The sequence below is a fragment of the Fundulus heteroclitus genome, chromosome 18, assembly GCF_011125445.2.
Source record: "Fundulus heteroclitus isolate FHET01 chromosome 18, MU-UCD_Fhet_4.1, whole genome shotgun sequence".
Lineage (NCBI taxonomy): Eukaryota > Metazoa > Chordata > Actinopteri > Cyprinodontiformes > Fundulidae > Fundulus > Fundulus heteroclitus.
In genome coordinates, this window is record NC_046378.1 from 19,694,500 (window position 1) to 19,715,040 (window position 20,541).

Sequence of the window (20,541 nt, forward strand, 5' to 3'; positions counted from 1 at the left end):
TGAGTTTTAAACATATAAATCATGTGGTCTTTGGCGGGATCTAATATTATTTAATCTAACCTTGAGGGTACAAAACCATACAGCACAGATTCTAACGTGCCCTTACTTGAAAACAACAAAAATCACAAAGCAATGCAGCAGAAAATGCAAAACTCAATGGATTGTGAAAGATTGTGAGGTGATCTGATCCATAACTGGACATGATTTCCCCCCCAAAGTGAGGAATCATTTAATTCCCGCTAACCTGCTGATGACCAGCTCATGTGATTCAGGTGTGTTCAAGCGTAAATGTTAAGATTTTAAACTGCCAGCTAGTTAGCAGAGAAAAGCTGGCAAACTCAACTAACTCAATGTTCGTTTTACTTTCTATCCACTTAGTGTTAAAAAAAATAAGAGGCTCAAATTGGAACAGTATTTTTAAAGGTGAAACAAACGCTTCATCTTCACAAGACCTGTTAAAAAAATCATTAATGACAGATGCTGCGTTCCATTTGCCTCGGAAATCGGAAAAGAGAGCTGGGAAAGGAGTAAACCCAAAGAAATAGCAATAACAAAAAAAAATGTTAGGATTTCAATATGGCGACGGACAAGAAAGGTGTTATTTTGTTCGTAGTAGGCTACCTCTTATAAACATCCTTTTAAAGCTGTAGGCTACTTTGCACATGCAAACACACTTCTTATTTGTTCGGTTCAGTTGCTGCCGCTGTAACATTGATTTTAGACGGACTCCAACAACTGTGTCTTCTTGCATGTTTTATCACAGCTTACTGTTGACGCGAGGAGCTGCCATATTGGATCCGACAGTGGTCGCCGACTTTCCGCGGGGAAAGTCCGACTTTACCGTTACAGTTGATTGTTTTTTCCAATCGGAAACTGGGGTTTCCGAGTTCCGAATGCAACAGGAGTCCAGCCTTCCGGCTAATATATTAACTACTTCGTACAGCTTTGCGGCAACACCAAGTGAATGAAACGAAAACTTAAAAAAAAGAATCCAAATAAATAGGTTGAAAAAAACAAAACAAAGAAAAACAAATGCAGGGATTGGTTTAAAACATTTGCTGTCATAAGAAAATGTCGGAGCAGGATTATTTAATCCAGAGGACAAAAACAGATTTAAACGGACAGAGGAAAATAACATGTTCTCCCCATGCATGCTAGGTTCTCTCTGGGTACTACAACTTTTCCTACAGTTGAGTGGATGGATCTAAAGAAAGCAAATCATTGAACTGGTTGAGGGTAGCTGTATTATATGAAGACAGCGGGACATACAAGATACCTGATAAATGTACACCATCTCACACTTGCTATACATAAGGTGAGCAGACCAAACAGGTATTTCTACATTTTAACTTGACATATCTTTTATAGTAATGTCAAATCCCACTGTGAGCTAAGGAAGTTAGATCATCAACCCGTCCTTGTAATTAATAGTTGAAGATGAAAACCCATCTGAACGTGTATTTATTGCAATTATTTTGATTTTGCCAACAGCAAGAAAATATTTAGCATAGACATCTTTTTTTTTCCTTTTTAAAAGACAGCCCGTTGTTCATAATTGTTTTCGAATCATGATATTTTTTTCCATTACTAAATGGCGTCAGCCAAAAATCACCTCAACAATCAAAGTGCATCAGTAAAAGAGCGTGGCCTGCCGGTTTGTACATGAAATGTGAAACAAATGCAGCGGCTAAAAAGCATTAACAACCCCACAAAATCTAATGCATTTTCATGGGTTTTATGTGATCGTTCCACTTGTTTACTTTTTTTTAAATTAATAGATCTGGAAAGTGCAACATTCATATCTTGGGTTGGTAGGCTGTCGCTCTTGGTTCTTGGAGGGCCTCTGCTCCATGGCTGCGGGGGCTCTTTCCCAGTCCCTCTGGGGGAAATGCGTGGCGTCCCAGCGGAGGGGCTCCTGGTTTCCTTTCCTAGGTCCTCTCTGTTTGTATCTGAGCCCTGGAGGTGGGATGGCTGGATGCCCCCATCACCGGCCACAGTCCATGTAAGACCTACACCATGTGTGTGTTCACTCACACTTATGAGCTACAGTAGCCGTGTTGCTTTGCAGGTCTCCATCCGTTTGAACGGTTTTGTTCTGTATTCTTGCTGCTGGTGTTTCTGCTCCCTGTGGGTTTTTTTTATCCTATAGTTATGTCTTTTTGCATGCAGGTGTTTGTGGTCGTCTGTCCTCGGTTTCCCCACGGCGGCCGTCAGATGTTTTTGTAGCAGCTGGTTGTCCGTTTGTCGTTTCTGTCTAGTTTTCTTCGTGTCTCTGTCCTTTCCCTCCTTCTCTTACTATTCCTCTTCCACCGTCATGTTTTGCATCAGTTTGTACCTAATACCTCAACATCAATAAAAATAAATCATCAACGGAGGATTTATAGGTGTAAGGCCTCTCCTGTCATGTCATCCAGGGCGCCATTCTGCTTGCCATGAAGCTGGACACGACAAGTGGGTGAAAAAAAAAAAGAGAAGAAAAACTGATGTAGAAGATAGTGTTGCACCGATACCGATACCAGTATGGGACGGGGCTCAGATCCAGCACTAAAATGGTGGTACCGGTATCGGCGAGTACCAACCAATAGGGCATTGATACCATTTTGATGTTTGTATGTCACTTGAACGCAGCCTTCTCCCTCCTGACTAGTATTATACATGTTATATAAGTTCATGAAAGTTGCACTATTGTGTCATTTGAAAGCCAAAACTTAGGGTTTAAAAGAGATTATTGAATTATTAATGTAATTTTACTGTCTTACTGTTGCACTACTATTATACACATTATAATTTCACCAATGTTGCACTATTTTGGCCTTTGAGAGCCAAAAGTTTATTCAACTATTGTCACCCATTCCAGGTAGACAATAAAAAGTTCTACTACCCTAAGTAGTATGCAGTTCTTCATATATATATATATACACACACATCAATTTCAAACAGATGGTATCGGTATCGGCCAATGCTGCACAGCCAGGTATCGGGTGTCGGTATGGGGGCCAAAAAAATGGCATCGGCGCAACACTAGTAGAAGACAGCAAGCATATGGAAGAAGGTGCTCTGGTTAGATGAGTTTACCAGTAGAGGAAAACTGGTGCTGAAGATGAACAGACTCTCCTCCGATGAAACATGGTGGTGACAGCATCATGCCGTGGTTACAATAGGTAAGCCGGTCAGAACTGATGGGAAGATCAATCGACATATATTCAAGGAGGCCTGTGGTTAGCAAAAATATTTGATCCCGGGGACGCGGCTCGCTTTCAAAACAAGACAATAACAACCAAACTCACAGGTTATGTCAAAGCATACTAAAGTATTAGAGTGGCCTAGTCAAAGTCCACACATATATGCATATAGATGTGCACACCTGCTCGTGTTGGTACTACGTACTAAGTTAAATGTAGTTTTGCAAAGCTTTGATTCTGATATGTATTATGTATGTAAAGCCATGCATACATTTTTCTTCCACTTGACAATTATACTCTACTTTCTGCTGGTTTTTCATATAAAATCCCACTAAATTACAGTAAAGCTTGGGGTTTTTAACATGACAAAAACATGCAAAGGTCCACATACTATCACACCAACACAAGGACAGTTTAGATAATAAGGAAGAACATATTTAGACCTTTCTTTGTCAATGTGTCATGGCACCTTTTATTTTTTTATTTTTGTAAAGTTATGCATAACCTTCCAACTTGATCATTGTACACTATATGTTGAACTTCATGACATTATTGGGATCGCGGGCAGTCAGATCAGTATCGCCAGCACAGTAGCAGAAAAGAAGCAGCATTTCTGTCAGAAGCTGATACAGAGAGAGCATGACCGCTCCTTGTAGGAGAGGCTAACAGGGCAAGATAACCAGAGGCAGAACAGGAAGCATGACATATAGAGTGTGGGAAGGGATAAATAAGCATGAGAGCCACTCGGCTGCTTGAAAGAGGAAAGGGATGACACCCAAAGAAGTTCACAGGGGAAAAAGAGGAGAAAAAAAGGGGGGGGGGGGGAGAATCACACGCAAAAGGAGAAAAGAGCGAGGGAGACGAGAAGGGATTCAGCAGCACAGAAATGTAACAGGACCAGATCAGAGCCTTAAGACTCTTCATTCTAGTTAACACCAAACCTAGAATTTATTTAAAAAAATTTAGACTTTAACAACGTTCGGGGAGTTTTAATACACGCCGGATTCATCCGTCACTAGTGCAACTCTGGCCTCTATCAGTCTGAATATAGTGCCGCCACGCATCAGGACACGCTGGAGCGCTTGCATGTGTGACCCGAAGCAGGATAAAACGGTAACACCCACGGCCAAAAGCATGCACGCAATTTGAGAAACACTTTTTAAAAAAAAAAAAAAAAAAATGAAGAGAAAGAAAATAAATACATCTTGGGAATAAAAAAAAAAGAAATCTTAATACATTATCTTAAAATTTTCCTTTTCTTGTTTGTGTTTCATATATATATATTCTAAACACACATCTTTGTACATTTTGGTATAAGTTCTCTCTTGCAGGGAGTTTAGAGGGAGGGGGAAATGGGCGTTCGATGGTAGAAAGGGGTTGAGGTTTTGGGGGGGGGGGGGCAATCCCACTTCCCTGATTGCCTTGTGCTGAGAAGGGATGGCATGGCACCACGCAGATGAATTCTCCCTTCAAAAACATTTGCTCCACACTTAAGTCTATTATTCCCTGTGGCGACGGAGGAAAAAAAAAAAAAAAAAAGAGAGAAGAGCTCAGCAGTCGAAGGACAAGCTTATAGGACGTCCAGAAAGTCCAGGACTGAAGAGAAGAACAGACGGCGAGTCGGTACTTCTTCCATGGGACCAAAGCCAAAAGCTGCGCCACCGCCCTCCACACTATCTTTTCTCTGATTTAAACAGATGAGAACAGAAAATAAGAAAAAAGGACAGACGGTAAAATGAATCGTTAAAAGCGAAGGATTTATGCCTAAATGTGAATACCTCTGTTTCCATCTGTGTCCGTCGATGAGCCCTCTGTCCTTTGGCGTAGCAGATTATTGTACTTGGTCTCAACCTCCTGTGGGAGGGGCAGAAGAGGCGTTGCTACATTAAACTATAAACCTACCATTAAACGAGGTTTAATTACACACTTCTCCACATTCAAGTTTAAAAAAAAAAAAAACGACTGGAAGGATGGATGGGAGACCTGTTGGAGGGGTTGATGGTAGGGCTGAACAATTAATCGCATTTTCAATATAATCACGATTTAAAAAAACGCAATTTCCAAATCACAGAGGTCTGAAATTTTTGGCTATCTAACAATTAGGGAATTAGACGTGTCCTTTAGGTGTTGGTAAAATGTTTAAAGTGGGTTTGCCTCTACATGGAAGGGAAGACAGTTGCAGCAGTGAGATAATCTAATTGTATTACTTGTTTTAGAGTTTATATAATCATACATAGCATTAAGTACAGGTCAATCAGTTTAATACATAGACTTGCTTGTTGGTTGCACTTTATGTTCAACAAGGATTGATCAATTAAAAGCTGTTCTCTTGAACAATATTCTGATCAATAGAAACATTAAAAGTTCTTGTTTTAAATAGTCCTTGTTTACAAACATCTTTATTTAGAGGTAACATTTTTGTTGCTTGTGGTTAACGCGGAGAAAAGTCAAAATTGCAATTTAGGTTGAAATATATCATAGGCAGAACGCAATAATTTCTGCACTGAGTTTAGACGCTGTGGGTCTTTTAGCGACTAATCTGCACAGCGAGGAAACAAATTGATTTGTTGTTTGTATATGTTTAAAAAGACATGATAAATTAAACTGGAAAAAAAAAAAATCGCATTAAATCACAATATTAAGAAGAAAAAAAAAAATCGCAATTAGATTATTTTCCAAAATCGTTCAGCCCTAGTTGATGGAGGGAATTATTACTGGATGGACGGGGAATATAATGAAAAGATGGATGGACAGACCAGCGGATATAGGACAAGATAATTAGACCAACAGATAGATAGATGAATTAATTTGTTGTTTGGCAGGTGGATAGAAGAAAACATCTTTTTAATACCATGAAATACCAGCACAAACACACCGGATATTTATCACAGTCAGATGTTGAACACAGCCTGGAGAAAACAACATTTTTCCAGCCCTAAACACATCTGGATGGTACATTTCAAATCTGAGTAGGAATCCAGATTAAATGGTGAGTTGAGGAGCAGAAGCTAAGTACCTTCAAATAGCTGAGGTTGCTCTGAAGATTCCTCAGGTGACACAACACCTGTCTGCTGAAAGTGGAGAGGCTGCCGAACTGGGACGTTGAAGAGAACCTCAGGTTGATGCCGGAGTCGGCGGCGCAGCCTTGCGAGGTCCTCAGCTGCTTCCCCGGGGTCGACGCCAGCATGTCGTCGTCTGTGTTGCTCTCCCCTTGGCCGCCGTAGCCCTCCAGGACTAAACATCCTGCTGGCAGAACCAAAAAAAAAAACGGGAGATTGCAAAGAACGTTTCTTGCACGTTTCTCAATCGACGCTCCGGCTTTGTCGCCACGTACCGAACTCGTCAGGGGAATCGAAAAATCCAGTGTCTCCTGATCCCAGGTCCTGAGCCAGCTCCTCTGCCTTAGAGCTGCTGTTCTCTGAACCGTTGTGAACCATCACCTTGGCGCGGTTGTCTGTCGGGGTCCTCAAAGAGGTGGTCCGTAGGAGACGGACTCCTGTGGACCGTTTGGTTGGCTGGGCCGCTTCCTGGGACATCAGCTGGTTCACCAGAACCTGCTTCAAGGCGGCCACTGAGGAAACCAAGAAAAAGTTTGTTTTTTGTGTATTTTATGAGATCAATAAGTTCATTTCTTTGTGTTCAGCGAACTTACGTGTTTTTAATGCTTCGTCTGCCCTTGAGGGAAACACATCGAACGAGTCTCCTTCTCTGTCCGCTTCAGACACTTGATAAGGAAGCTCCGGGTCCACAAAGCCTTCTTCTTCCTCTTCCTCCCCGTCTGCCTTCTCTTCCTCAAATGGGTTACCAGCAGGGAGGGAACTCTGCAGCGCACTTCTGGAGGCTGGGCCGCTCTCTTTATCTGCAGATGAAGGACTCCAGTTATCAGGGATTTTCCACACATAATCTGGAATATCTGAGCAGCGTTGACGGGTTTTTTATTTTTTTTATTTTTAGGCAGTAGAAACGAGCGGCTTGAGTTACCTGTGGACTGAGTGCTGCTGCTGGATGTGCGGTCCCGTTCTCTGCTCAGTCTGGAGACGCCAGCTGCAATCATCTCCACGCCGTCTCTCTCCCCACTCACACACACACACACACACACACACACACACACACACACACACACACACACACACACACACACACACACAGTGAACCTTAACTGAGTAACAAGCTGAAACCCTGAGAGCAATCTGATGTGACTGGATTATCAAGCGCTAAAGAAGCATACTCAGTCTGAGGTAAGGGTATGACGCTGTGAGGCTTGGCTTTCATCTGATCCGCCCTTTGCGAGATCAGAGCCTGCCACCTTGTGTAGGAGGAGAAAAATACGTTTTAGTTGGAGAAGCAGCCGTGGCTGGAAAGTCGAATCAATCGCCTATAAAGGAAACAGGTCTCACGTCTTCTGATCCGAGACGGTGGGCGCCATCAGCTCGTAGATCTGGGCACCGTTGTCGGACATGGAGAGAACGAAGAAGGACTTGTTGTCTGCAAGGAAGGAGAGACTTTAAGGTTAGGTTATTCGTGTTTATACCCGAGGACCTTAAATAAAAATCCACACAGTGCACTGCAAAAGCATTTAAAACCACGAACCTCAATATATTTGATTGGGATTTCAGCTAAATTTGCCCTGCTTTTATATTCGGACCCATGTTTTTCTAATAAAATAAACCCCAACTGCCTTAAGATGTTACCCAATAACTTAATTTACTAAATAAGAGCACACCTGTGTGTAATTTCATCTCAGTGTAGGATAGAAATTCCCAGTGAAGGCCTCAGAAGTTTGTTAAAAGATCTTAGAAACTTCACCAGGGAACACGGTGGTGGCTGCATCATCCTGTGGGGATGAGTTTCTACGGCAGACACGGGACTGGCGCTGGCGTTCAGCTTCCCACAGAACAATTACTCTACATGTACAGACCAAATTTCCTAAAGCTTTTTAAGAGTTTTTATTGCCATTAGAAATAAAAAGTTAAGATCAACTTCACAGTGACCACAAATGGGAAAAGAAACAGCCCCAGTTAGCGACAATTTTACCCAAATGTTTATTTTAAAATAAAACAAGACTTCCAGTGGGAAGGTTTCACATTTTGATAAACTTTCCAGATGTGAAGAAAACGTAAAAACACACAAATTATTATTTCCAACTATTATAACAACTATCCTGCTGCATTCATGAGCTGTAGAGACGAGAGTGGGTTGTGCTGTTTGCTGGCAACTAGATTTTGACTGTTTGTGTTTCACGCTTCGCACGTGTGACTCCACTGCCTTGACTCCCATCGTGCCGAGTTTGAAGCATCTTTTGCACAAAATACACCGTGCCTCATACAGATTCCCTGGTACTGGTTTCAGCCATGCAGAAAAATCTTCGTTGAATTTACACTTTTCCATGAGGTCCAAGAGAAAGTGACTGCTAGCGCTACATGCTAGTGCTAGCAGAGTCCTGGCCGCAGCGTCGCTTTTATTGGTTTCACTATCAGGATTGCATGACGTTACAGCAAGAGCCGTTTGGTAAACCATTCAAAAAATAATAAATGTTACCAACTAATTTAATATTTGAGATGAATTACAATCATAGAATCCTATTTGCAATGTGTTAACATCTTTAAGACCACCTGAAAGATTGATTTCAGCCATTTTGACACCAATTAAGGCCTTATTCAATGTTTATATCAAAGCATGTCCAGATGTTAGGGACGGTCCAGTCAAAGTCCAGATCTAATTCTATTTGAAAATCTGTGGCAAGATTGAAAATTTTTGGTTAAGAGATGTTCTCTATCTAGTCTCACTGAGGCTAAGCAATTTTGCAAAAAAGAAAAAGGCAAAACCTTCAGACTCTGACGTATCTCGAAAAAACCTGCAGCTGCAATTGGAGCAAACATTGGTTCCACCGAGCGTTAACCCAGAGGGGCAGAAAACAAATGTAAACAACACCCACGCTGCACCGCTCTTTGCTTTTCTATCACATTTAATCCCAATAAAATCCATTCCAGTTTGTGGTCATAACGTGACAAAATGTGACAAAGTTCAACAGACGAGCAATTTCCCAAGCGCCTGGATACTGATCTCTTATGACAGGCTTGAGCAGCTACACAGGCACGGGGCTGTTGCTTCAAATTTCAGCAGCAGAGATTATAAACTGACCTGTAGCCACAGAGCGCACCAGAACAGTGCTGAGTTTGATGATGGGGCTGAAGATCTGCTTGGTATCTGGGGTGCCTGGCAGGTTTTTGCTGTGACACTTGAGGATCAGACGCTCATCTTGTTTCTGTAGCAGAACAAGGATGTCCTCCAGGAGGAGCGTGTACAACTCTAAAGGGCAAAGGAAGGATGCATCTAGTCACTTTTACACTCAGAGTTGCACTGTGTGCTCATGAATATTTAAAATCGTAAGAAAACAATGGGTGCAAACCAATAGTCTTGTCCTTGTTCATTTTCCATGATAGAGGGCCCTCGTGAATCAGCGTCTTCTTGGTCAAATCCAGGTTCTGATGGATGTGCAGCAGGACAAATAAATAAGACAGGTTTGAGCTCTGAGTTGTTGTTTTTTTATCCCGCTTGTATCGGAGTATTTCTGCTGTCGGACAACAAACGAGTGCATATAAAGCGAAGCTAAAACACTTGTGCGGATTGCTCACTTTCAGCTCGAGGATCATGGGGTTGTCTGTCTGCTTTAGAGAGGAGAGGTCCAATCTTCTCTGGTAGTCCTCCAGTCTCTGCAGAAAAACGTCAAGAAACAAAGAAACGGGATGACCGAGCGGTCGCCTGAAGATGATTGCTATGTGGGGGGAGGGGGCGGCCAAAATAGGGAAGGGGTTGGCGAAGGACATCTACAACCATAATAACGAATAAAATCCCCACCTGTTTGTCCTCTGACTCTTTTAAAGCCTGGTTGACGTGACTGAGGATCTTCCTACAGCAGTCTGCCGCCTGCTTAACTTTGTGCTTCTCCACTGGATCGTCTGAAAAATTATAAAAAAAAAAAAAAAAAAAAAATATCAAGAGGTGGGGACGTCGGTTCCTTGGAGAGCTTTCGGACAAATTCATACTTCCTGCGTCCATTAACGCCCTATAATTCTTAAAAATTATGATAAAGCACGGGAGACATTATGCTCCTAGAAGAGCTGGTCATACTTTATCATTAAGGCTTTCTCCCGGTGTGAGCGCCAAGCTGCGGCTAAGAATAAAAGTGATGGCCTAAATAATTGGGTGCCACATTTCCGGAAATGTGAACTCACTGTCCAGGACCATTAAAATGATAATCTGTCCATTAGTCTCAGTAATTCATTAATGGTCGGTATGTTGCAACACGCCGTGTTATTTATCATCCCGTCCCTGAAACCTCAGAGCTGGCTTTTAATATTAATCCTGTTTTATACGGTATTAGGATTTTACAAGAAACGTGGCTTTCTTCTTATCTTCCCCAAGCTGCATTTAAAGAAACTGATTGATCTGAACATAAGAAAAAAAGATGGACATCTCACGATAACCAAATGTAGACACAAATAGGTGAAAGAAATATTGTTTTTGAGCGATCAAAACTTTACATTTTAAACCCTGTCTGATGCAGTTCTCTAAACAGTTATCCAGAAGCAGTATTAAAAACACAGCAGTGATAGTGTTTCAGTGTTAGGTACAGTATCTCACTTCTATAAGTACTGTGAGGGATTTACCCCCTCACTAACAAATAATGTAAACAGGCATTTGCTGTTTTATAAAGTAATTGAGTATTTGGGGGAAGGTTTAAGTTTATTTGTAACTTTATGAACTTGTTTTGTTCTCACCACTCTTTTTTTCTTTGAGGTCATCTGGTCAGGTGTTGCCATGGAAGCGCGCCCATGAGCAGTACTAATAAGGACCTGGTGTTGTCAATCAGCCTCATGAGGGAAAATCCATTTTGATTGAGATGGAGGGGAGATGTTTTGGTTTTTGTCTAGGATTTGGAGTATTGTTTTGATTTGTTGAAGTTGAATGTAAATTGTTTTTTTGTTTTTCCTCTAGAGGTTTTAATTAAGTTTGTTCTCTAAATATAAATTGTAATTGTAAAGGTTTCCACCCCTGTTTCTTGTTAGTTGGTACAGGCTGGTGCTTTAAAAGCTGGGTTGTTGCAATATGGGAGAGGCTGTTTTTTTGTTTGTCCTGCACTGTTGGAGAAAGTGGAATCCCTGCTCCTCTGCTGTTTAATGTAAGGTCTGCTTTTCACATTTTTTTGCAAATATCTATTAAAAAGAAACGGAGCTCTGCAATTTTTGGACTCAGTCTGATTCTTTTTCCTTTTTGTGTGTTTTCTGCACTATACCAGTCATTTTGAAGTCCCTAAGGTTTTTGCTTTGGCATGCAAATCCTTACAAGTACATAGAGCCATGAAACAGTTAATGTTTACAAGTATTGGTAAGTTTACTGCAATTTTTTAAGTAACTTTTTCAGACCTACATTTGAAGTCCTGGTCGATTTTAACTGTGTTTTTGTTGCCTAAATACAGATGTTTAAATTAAATTATCCACAGATCCCAAACATGTAAATCGCAAACACATTTTTTCATGCAAACGTTTCATTTTAGGGTTACATTTCTGAGCGAGAAAGTTTCCCTCAAAAGCTTCTGGATTCCAGTCTCAGGATTTGCATTCTGTACTTCATTTAGTAATCTTAAATCAAACTAAACATTTGAAACAGGAAATTTAGTTCAGCTTAGGTTATTGGCCCATTACTAAAATCTTGAGTTAGCTGACGCAAATCAACCCATAACCAGACCAATTAGAACGTGAACAAAAAGGCTGCTGTGGTGAAAGAGCCAAGTCAGCATTACTGCACCTGTGTATTTGACAATGTTGTCCAACAGGAGGGGGTACTTGGTGAGCCGTAGCATCTCCACAGGAATGATGTCCTTTAGCTGCAGTCGTCGACACAGTCTGTTACTTTCAGCCTCCTAAAAATAAACGTAATAAAAGTCAGAGGTCTTTACATGGTTTAAAAAAAAAAAAAAAAACTATGATATAATATAATGAGACATAAAGTGAGTACCTGGATGAATGAGGTGAACCGGGAGTCTTTCTTCTGCTTGGTCTTGATGATCTCCAGTGCAAACGGCTGGTTACTGCAAAACGTCCCCACTGCCTGCTTGATCTTGTCCTCCTCAGCACCGCCGAACTGTTCACAACCAGCACAGAGCAGAGATGGTCAGAGCCATTTCTGGTCCCTGGGACCACCCCACCCCTCCCCCAAAGAAGGGAGGATTCAGATGAGTTTGGCTACCTCGCATCATACATGCCAGGCATGATATCGAGATTTTAGCTAAATCTAGGGCATCTTGTGACATGCCCATTTACTGAGAAACAGCAGCGTGGGTTTTCCTTTTAGCTTACACATTTGTTTCTGCCGAGGTGACAGAATAACAGAAAGCAGCAGATACTCGTGAAGCTGAAGGGTTTCTAAAAATGTCATACATATAAAATCTAGCAAATGTGGGATCCATTGCATTTACTCCCCTTTTTCCTTTTTGTTTTAATGGGGTACCGCGCACGTGACGTCACCGTCTCAAGAGCAACGCCCCTTTTGCCGCTTAGGTAGGGCATACAGGAGAGAACGCATACAGGAGAGAACGCACGGATAACCCAGCTATTACAAGCGCAACAGAACCAGCGATATGACCGACTTTACAGCCGTTAAACTTTCCCAAGACGATGTCCCAGGCGCACGGTTTACTGGTCGCACTGTCGAAGAACACACCAACCTTCAGCTCAAACGATGGCCTGAGGTTCGAGGGCTTAAAAAGACTGGAAACCGGGCCGAGTTGATGAACGGTAAGCTTTGTTTTTTTTTCCTGCGCGGCGGTCATGGCAGCGTCGGCCGTTTTTTTTTTTTGTGGTTTGCAATCACCGTCCAGGAATGGGTATATGTTTAATGTTTGTCTCATTTGAAATGTTTTTGAGTAAGCTATCCTGGTAGCAGGGTATCATGTTAGCGCCTGCTACCATGATAGCCTATATGCTGTCATGGTAGCAGGCGCTACTTTATTAACATGTCGGCCACCAAAATACTCTTACCTTGACTTGATGTCGCTGGAATTGGGTCAGGATGTTCTTCGGTTGTGCCCTTTCCTCCGACAAAATGCGTTCTACATATGTACTTGAATTTGGTAACTTTTTCCGGGTTGAACTGTTGTGTAGGCCGACCGCCCCGGTGTTCCAAGCGTACACATTTCTCCTTGGCAGTCTTGAAGAAAACATCCTTCATATGCGGCCGATCAGCGTACCTCGAGTCGCTGTTGCACGTTCCATAGCAACAATGTTTAAAAACCATGGTCTTAGATTTGGAAAAAGCAGTCGTTTACCGAGTAAAACCTAGGCTAACGCACGTCTCTTTTACAGCAAAACAGCGGCGGGTTTCCGGAGTTTGCCCCACTGCGTACCACGTGATGTGACGTCATTGTGACGTTGTGTTTCTAAAAATAGCTCGCGCGCGGTACCCCATTTTAGAAGCAGCTAAGCGGCATACTTTGGAGGAGCAGTGGAGATCAACAGCTCAGGTGGGATTTTCTGTCAAAGCACAACTACTAGCCATGCAATCAACAAAGCCCAGTAGGGGATACAGCAAAAATTTAGCTTTTTGGCCTAAAATGCACAACGCTGTGTTGAGCAGAAAACTTAACACGGCACATCCCCCTGAACAAACATGGTGGTGGTGGCAGCATCATGCTGTGGGGACGCTTTTCTTCAGCGGGGACAGGGAAGCGCTTCAGAGTTTACGAGTACCAACGTTTTTTTGGGGGGGTTTTTCAGGCTGCAAAATACCTGAGACAGGAGAGGAGCTTTGTCTTCCAACAGGACAACAACCCTGAAGATACGACCAGCGCTACGATGGTCTGGCTTACGTCAAAAAAGCATTTTCAAGCATTTGAGTGGCTCAGTCAAAGTCTTGGCCTTATGTGCTACATTCAGTTAGTCTGTCACATCAAACCCTGATAAATGATATTAAAGGTTTCGGTGGTGCTGCGTCAACACTTGGGAAAAAAGTTCAAGGGGTATAAATAATCTAGGGTGTGGAAAAAAATAAATAAATCAAATGACATCAGATGTGAACATTCACTCTTTCTTTGTGTCCAGTTTGTTTCCACCGCATCAGTCGTGGTGGGACAACAACCAGTTTAAAGGACTAGGACAGCTTTACTCACCCACGAGAGCAAGTCCTCCCCTTTCAGGTCTATCACTGGAGACTCGTTTCTCTTCCGAACCGCTGCCATTTGGTCGAGTACTGAAACTGAAATCCAACAAATGTACTGTTAAAGAGTCTTATTGATCGATTGTTTATTTGCTCATGAATGCAATTTGAGCATCTTTTGCCAGCATGGTTGCGGGAGTTTGTACCATGCAGCTGCAGAACCTCATCCAGGTTGGTGAAGATGTTCTTGATGTCAGCGAGAGGAAGGATTGCGTCTTTGGAAAGCTTCTGGTAGAAAACGTGGTCCAAAACCCTCAGCATGCGCACATGTGCACGCTCTGTATAAAACAACTCTGTGGACGACATGAAAGGAGGTGACTCAGAGAGGAGGATGACCCGGACACTTCAACAGGACGGCCACCGTTTTCAGATTATCGATCTTAAACTGTGATCTTAAGACCGTGAATATTGAACGTTCTCGCATTTTTTCACATTACAACCACAAACTTTAACGCGTTTTATCTGGATTTTCTGTGATAGACCAATTAGAGGATGTTCCTAACTGTCAAGCGAAAGGAAAATGATGCAGGGCATTTCTTTTATTTTTTTTTACAAATGAAGATCTGAAATGTAAAGCACCCTCTGGGTCATGACTTGCTAGAACTGTTTTTCAAAATGCTCCAAGCATTTTGGGTTCCGTCTACCAGCTTTGCACATCTACAAAAATAATTTTTGGTTATGATGTTTTGCAAAATAGTTCAAGTTCAGTCAGAATCAATATTGTGCATATTTGAACAATTATTTGTTAAACAAGTACCGTATTTTTCAGATTATAAGTCGCATCAGTCAATGCGTCATAAAGAGGAAAAAAACACAAGTTGCACCGAACTTAACGCATTTATTTAGACATTTATTTCACATAATTCAAGGCTAAAAACTGACATTTAACCTGGTAAGCCAATTTATCAATTTACATAGCTGCATCTACAACCAGCTGAATAACGTGGAACATACCTGGGAGGATGAGTGGGATTAAATTTGATATATAAGTCACACCTGAATAAAAGTCGTAGGATCGGCCAAACTATGAAAAAAAAAGTCCAATTTATAGTCCGAAAAATACAGTACTTATATTTGCAGTGTATGTATGTATCGCCTATCGTTTCGAAAAGGAAAAAACCTTCTATTTTGTAAATTCCATCTGAAGACAACTGAGTGTGCACTTCCCATAAATATGTAAAATAAAGAAAGGTAGGTGTCCCACTTAAAAATATAAAGCACATAGTTTGAAGGTAAATTAACATGAAATCACTTTTAAAAGCCGGGTACCATCGGTGTCCTTCTGTTGTGATATTCTACACAGATATTGCATAAAATCTTTTTTAAAAAAATGGCAAAAACGCCCTTTTTTATTGCCTTTGCAATTGAAAGCATTTACTACTTGGTTTTGTACGAGCTGCAGGTTGCAGACCTCTGCCTCCCAATAAAACACATCAAAGTTTGTGGTTGTAGTGCACCAAATAAAAAAAAAAAGGTCAAGGGAAGTGAAAACTTTTGTAAAGGCGCTGCATGTACTCACCATTTATAACTTCTTGTCTCTTAATCTCTTGAGGCCTGAGTCCCGTAAGGATCTCTCGCCCCACCAGCTGCTGCCAGTTGGGGGGATCGAGCTCAGAGTCCGTCCCCTGATCATCCTCGCTCTGGACATCACCGATACCCAATCCCTCAAGTCTAGCACAAGAAAAAAAAGGTTACTTTTCCTTTCTCCCTTTACCCCCCAGATGAATACAAGACAATAAAGCAATATTGATAAGCTGCACTCACCTTCTCACAGTCTTTGGCGTTCCCTCATGAGCTCTAAGAAAAATCCAATCAAACAGTTCAGTGACAAACACAAGAACTCTTACTCATTCTTACAGAAATGTGTAAACATACCTGTCACTTTCTCTGTCATCCTCTTGTAGCTGCTCCAGCGTATAAAACTCCATGTTTGAAGCTTGGAATGCTATTGGATCCAGAGGATCAGGCTGAAGGCCGTCACTCAACCTGGAGGGGGCTGATGTCGGGGTTCCTGACACACAAGTTTAACTTTATTAATATAGCAGCAGAATGATGCCGAGTCCATACAAACTGTATCATATGCATTAGCTTTTCTGTGACATGAACCTTTAAGAGTAAGCTTGGTAGGGGTTATCACAGTTAAAGCGTACTCACTGTAAAAATACAGCTATAAATAAATAAAATTTTCTTAAAATTAGTGTATTTGTCCTTGATTTGAGCAGGTAAATAAGATGATTTGCCAATGGAATAAGATTTTTCCGCTTAAAATACGAACAATTCATCTCCATCGTTTAATTTTAAATGCAGGATGTCTAATTATCTTATTAAAGGAGTAAAGATACTCATTCCATTGGCAGATAATATTATTTACAGGCTCAAATCAAGGACAAATAGACTAACTTTAAGAACATTTTACTTGTTTTTAGATCTGTTTTTGCAGTGCAGAGTTTTCCTGGTATAAATTCCTTCATGGTTCATTTCTTTATGTTAACTTTAAATTATATGACAGAAGAAAGCCACCGTGTTTAAATTAAAGGGTTTTACGATAAACACAAATAAAAACTAGACCTCTTTGTCTGTGAATTTAGAATATATGTTTTACAGCCTTTTGTTCCAAGATACAAATTGAAACAATCAAAACCTCCAGAATTGAGCTCAGAGGTTTTAAGTCTGATCAAAGTACACATTTCTGCAGCGGCTACTGCGAATGGTCAGGCTTTAAATGTAATACTATGAGGCCTATTACTCATAATGATTAATAGTCATTTTATTTCAGTTTCAGCATTTAACCACGGATAGATAATCACAAGTAACGGATATAGGACCGGAGCAGTACTTTCCTCTTGCTCTAAAGGCGAGTCAATGCAGAGGTTTTTGTCAGCAATGTTCGTTCAAAGCTTGATGCATTTCCTTAAAGTGTGGCATCGCTGAACATAAACTGTAAAGTGTAATATCTGCGGCAATCATTTGGTCGAAAGTTTGCTTGCTGAAATTATGCTTTTTAACTCTGCCGTCGATCTCAAACACAAATGGGAGCTGTGATCTCTGCCGCAAACTTGAAACCTGTTCCGTTTACACAATTCCTCCAATTTGAAGCGACTTTTATTAGATACTATGAAACAAATCATCTGAAATCATTGGTCAGATTTGACTGTTTTCAACAGTATTCTGAACTCTAGGGCAGCTGTACAGGAGGAGATTTGTGTGCAGATTGGAGATTGGAGATGAAGCAGCAACAAGCCTGCTGGCGGCAAAGCGTCACGGTGTCATTGGAGGTAATTTATTGCTCAATATTAAAACAGAAAAGATGAAAACGTTCTGGGCTAAAACATCTGGAGTGACGAGAACCTGTCTGTATCGAAGGAGACACTTTAGGGCAGATGTGTGAAGGGCTGGAGTGGAGCTGCTCCCAGGGACCAGAAAGAGGCAAGGCAGGTTGCTAAACTCAATTTAAATAGCTTCAACTTTTGTCAAAAATATTCAGTGTATTTAAGCAGAGTTGAGCACTTAATTTTGTATGCTTAACATAGAAGCGTTTTTATTTAAAGCTTTAAATTTCATAACAAGGACTGCAGAGGTGCACCAAAAATTTGAGAGACGTAAAACTACTCAGATGTGTTATCTACCACGCTGAATGCTGTGCTGGATTTATACGATGGATCAACACAATGTAGTGCCGTACTATAAAGTGGATTTACTCAGATACCCCTAAATAAAATCCAGTGCAACCAGTTTCCTGGTCAATGGATCAGCCTGAACGGATGAACACGCCAACCCCTCCCCATCCCCACAATAAATTGTTAATGTGGCCCCATAATGCTGCGGGGATGGTTTTCTTCAGCAGGGAAGCTGGTCGGACTTGGCTAGAAGTGGAAGGAGCTAAATACAGAGCAAGACAGAAGAGAATAGCCCTGTTAATGTCATGACCTAAATCCAATAAAGGATCTGTGGCAAGACATGGTTGTCAGTTAATGAAAAATTCAACCCCCCCATCCTTATTTTCTCCCAAATCATAATCAGACAGTATCTTGAGACAAAAAAATGGAAAATACTTTAGCAATCACTGTTCACATTTAATTTTCTTGCTTTAACTCTTCTTTTTTTAAGTTGTAACTAATGCATTTCAAGTCGCATAACAACAGATTTAGGCCCCTTCTACACAGCTCCATTTAGTTGAGCTCTACTCGGCTCTACCCGCTTGCGAGGATTATAGCAATAGTTTTTATCAGCACTGGCCCGGCCTTTTCCGGCTCTGCTCAGGACTATCAGAGTGGACTGGGGCCAATAAGGGTGGGCTAGGGCCAATCAGAGTGGACAAGGGCCAATCAAAGTGTACTAGGACCAATCAGAGTGAACTAGGACCAATCAGAGTGAACTAGGACCAATCAGAGTGAACTAGGACCAATCAGAATGTACTAGGACCAATCAGAGTGAACTAGGGCCAATCAAAGTAGACTAGGACCAATCAGTGTGGACTAGGACCAATCAGAATGAACTAGGACCAATCTAAGTGAACTAGAACCAGTCAGAGTGAACTAGGACCAATCAGTGTAGACTAGGACCAATCAGAATGAACTAGGACCAATCTGAGTAGACTAGGACCAATCATTGTAGACTAGGACCAATCAAAGTGGCCTAGGAGCAATCAAAGTAGACTAGGGTCAATCAGAGTGAACTAGAGCGAATCAGAGTGAACTAGAGCGAATCAGAGTGAACTAGAGCGAATCAGAGTGAACTAGAGCGAATCAGAGTGAACTCGGGCCAATCAGAGTGGACTAGGACTAATCAAAGTAGACTAGAGTCAATTAGAGTGAACTAGGGCCAATCAGAGTAGACTAGAGCCAATCAGAGTGAACTAAGGCCAATCAGAGTGCACTAGGGCCAATCAGAGTAGACTAGAGCCAATCAGAGTGAACTAAGGCCAATCAGAGTGCACTAGGGCCAATCAGAGTAGACTAGAGCCAATCAGAGTGAACTAAGGCCAATCAGAGTGCACTAGGGCCAGTCAGAGTAGACTAGAGCCAATCAGAGTGAACTAAGGCCAATCAGAGTGCACTAGGGCCAATCAGAGTGAACTAGGGCTAATCAGAGTGAACTAGGGCTAATCAGAGTGAACTAGGGCCAATCAGAGTGAACTAGGGCCAAGTTGTGGACTTAACGAGCAAAAACACAGTCATGGTAAAACTCACCGATATCATTGTCCCTGCTGCCGTCCAGGCTGGGGATGGTGTTACTTGGAGATGAGACAGATGTGTGATAAGTGAGTTCAGGGCCCTCACTGGACAGGCTGCCCCTCAGACGGCTACCATCCATTTGGTCCACGGCTCCCAGTGCTGGCTGAGACAGCTGTTTCTGAGGCCGGGGGCGATTGTCCAGGGCTTTGACTGCTGTGTTACGGTGGTAAAACAAAACCTGTAAATAAGCTCATCAAGTGCTCATTATAGTTCTTTTACAGCTGACACCTGATGAATAAATTCACTGTTTAAAGAGACGCATAACTGTGTTTTCTGCAGCGATGACCAGTAAATCATGCTAAAATTTTACTTTACCTCTGTAGTGTTGGTTTAAGTGATGTTTTACTGTTTTGTTATTGTCTAATTGTGCACTTTTGTAAAGCACTTTGTGACCCTTAAATGTCTGTAAAAAGGTGCTATATAAATAAATATTTGCTTACTTCCTTACTAAATCTGTCCTGATTTAGGTCAGTTAGATCTACACAAAATAACTTGTGTGTTAAACACCAAAATGCGATAATGAGAACAGGAGAAAGATTTTTCATTCTTTTTTGTAAATTGAATTCAGAAATGTCGTTAGTATTTACTAGAATTGATTTATTTATAGAGTGTGACGTGAATACTTCAACAATCTTCCTCCAATGTTTTGCCGTAATTTTGACCCATTTCTCCAAACAGAACTGGTGTAACTGAGCAGGATTTGTTCCAAGGTTTTCACACTAAAATATTGTTCTGTCTGGGACACAGAACCAGTCACTTTCCTGAATGTTACGGTGGCTGGACATTCCCATGGTATTTATACTCTCTGTCCAACGGATTGGTTACTAAACAGCTGGGTAGTGTCAAGAAAATCACTGACCAGTGAGTCGGATTAGAAAAAAAGGCTTCAGTTTGTGGAAAGCATAAAGTCT

General features: G+C 41.5%; 1 protein-coding gene across 8 annotated transcripts in view; it reads right to left on the reverse strand.

The window, feature by feature from the left end:
• Positions 1–3,626: 3,626 nt before the first annotated feature.
• arhgef12a (Rho guanine nucleotide exchange factor (GEF) 12a) overlaps positions 3,627–20,541 on the reverse strand; it is a 71,793-nt gene continuing 54,878 nt past the window's right edge. For 6 of the 8 annotated variants that reach the window (XM_036149470.1, XM_036149473.1, XM_036149472.1 and 3 more), the window contains 20 exons: positions 19,586–19,783; positions 16,272–16,407; positions 16,161–16,193; positions 15,916–16,067; positions 14,543–14,689; positions 14,350–14,435; positions 12,201–12,326; positions 11,991–12,105; positions 10,041–10,141; positions 9,818–9,895; positions 9,592–9,667; positions 9,324–9,491; positions 7,580–7,667; positions 7,411–7,488; positions 7,164–7,258; positions 6,835–7,041; positions 6,517–6,753; positions 6,199–6,428; positions 4,961–5,036; positions 3,627–4,866 (listed from right to left, as the gene is read on the reverse strand). In XM_036149470.1, coding sequence (XP_036005363.1) covers positions 4,856–4,866; positions 4,961–5,036; positions 6,199–6,428; positions 6,517–6,753; positions 6,835–7,041; positions 7,164–7,258; positions 7,411–7,488; positions 7,580–7,667; positions 9,324–9,491; positions 9,592–9,667; positions 9,818–9,895; positions 10,041–10,141; positions 11,991–12,105; positions 12,201–12,326; positions 14,350–14,435; positions 14,543–14,689; positions 15,916–16,067; positions 16,161–16,193; positions 16,272–16,407; positions 19,586–19,783 — 2,438 coding nt within the window. In that variant the 3' untranslated portion in view covers positions 3,627–4,855. The remainder of the gene's footprint in view (positions 4,867–4,960; positions 5,037–6,198; positions 6,429–6,516; positions 6,754–6,834; positions 7,042–7,163; positions 7,259–7,410; positions 7,489–7,579; positions 7,668–9,323; positions 9,492–9,591; positions 9,668–9,817; positions 9,896–10,040; positions 10,142–11,990; positions 12,106–12,200; positions 12,327–14,349; positions 14,436–14,542; positions 14,690–15,915; positions 16,068–16,160; positions 16,194–16,271; positions 16,408–19,585; positions 19,784–20,541) is intronic. The other 2 variants (XM_036149474.1, XM_036149469.1) reach the window with 1 other exon arrangement.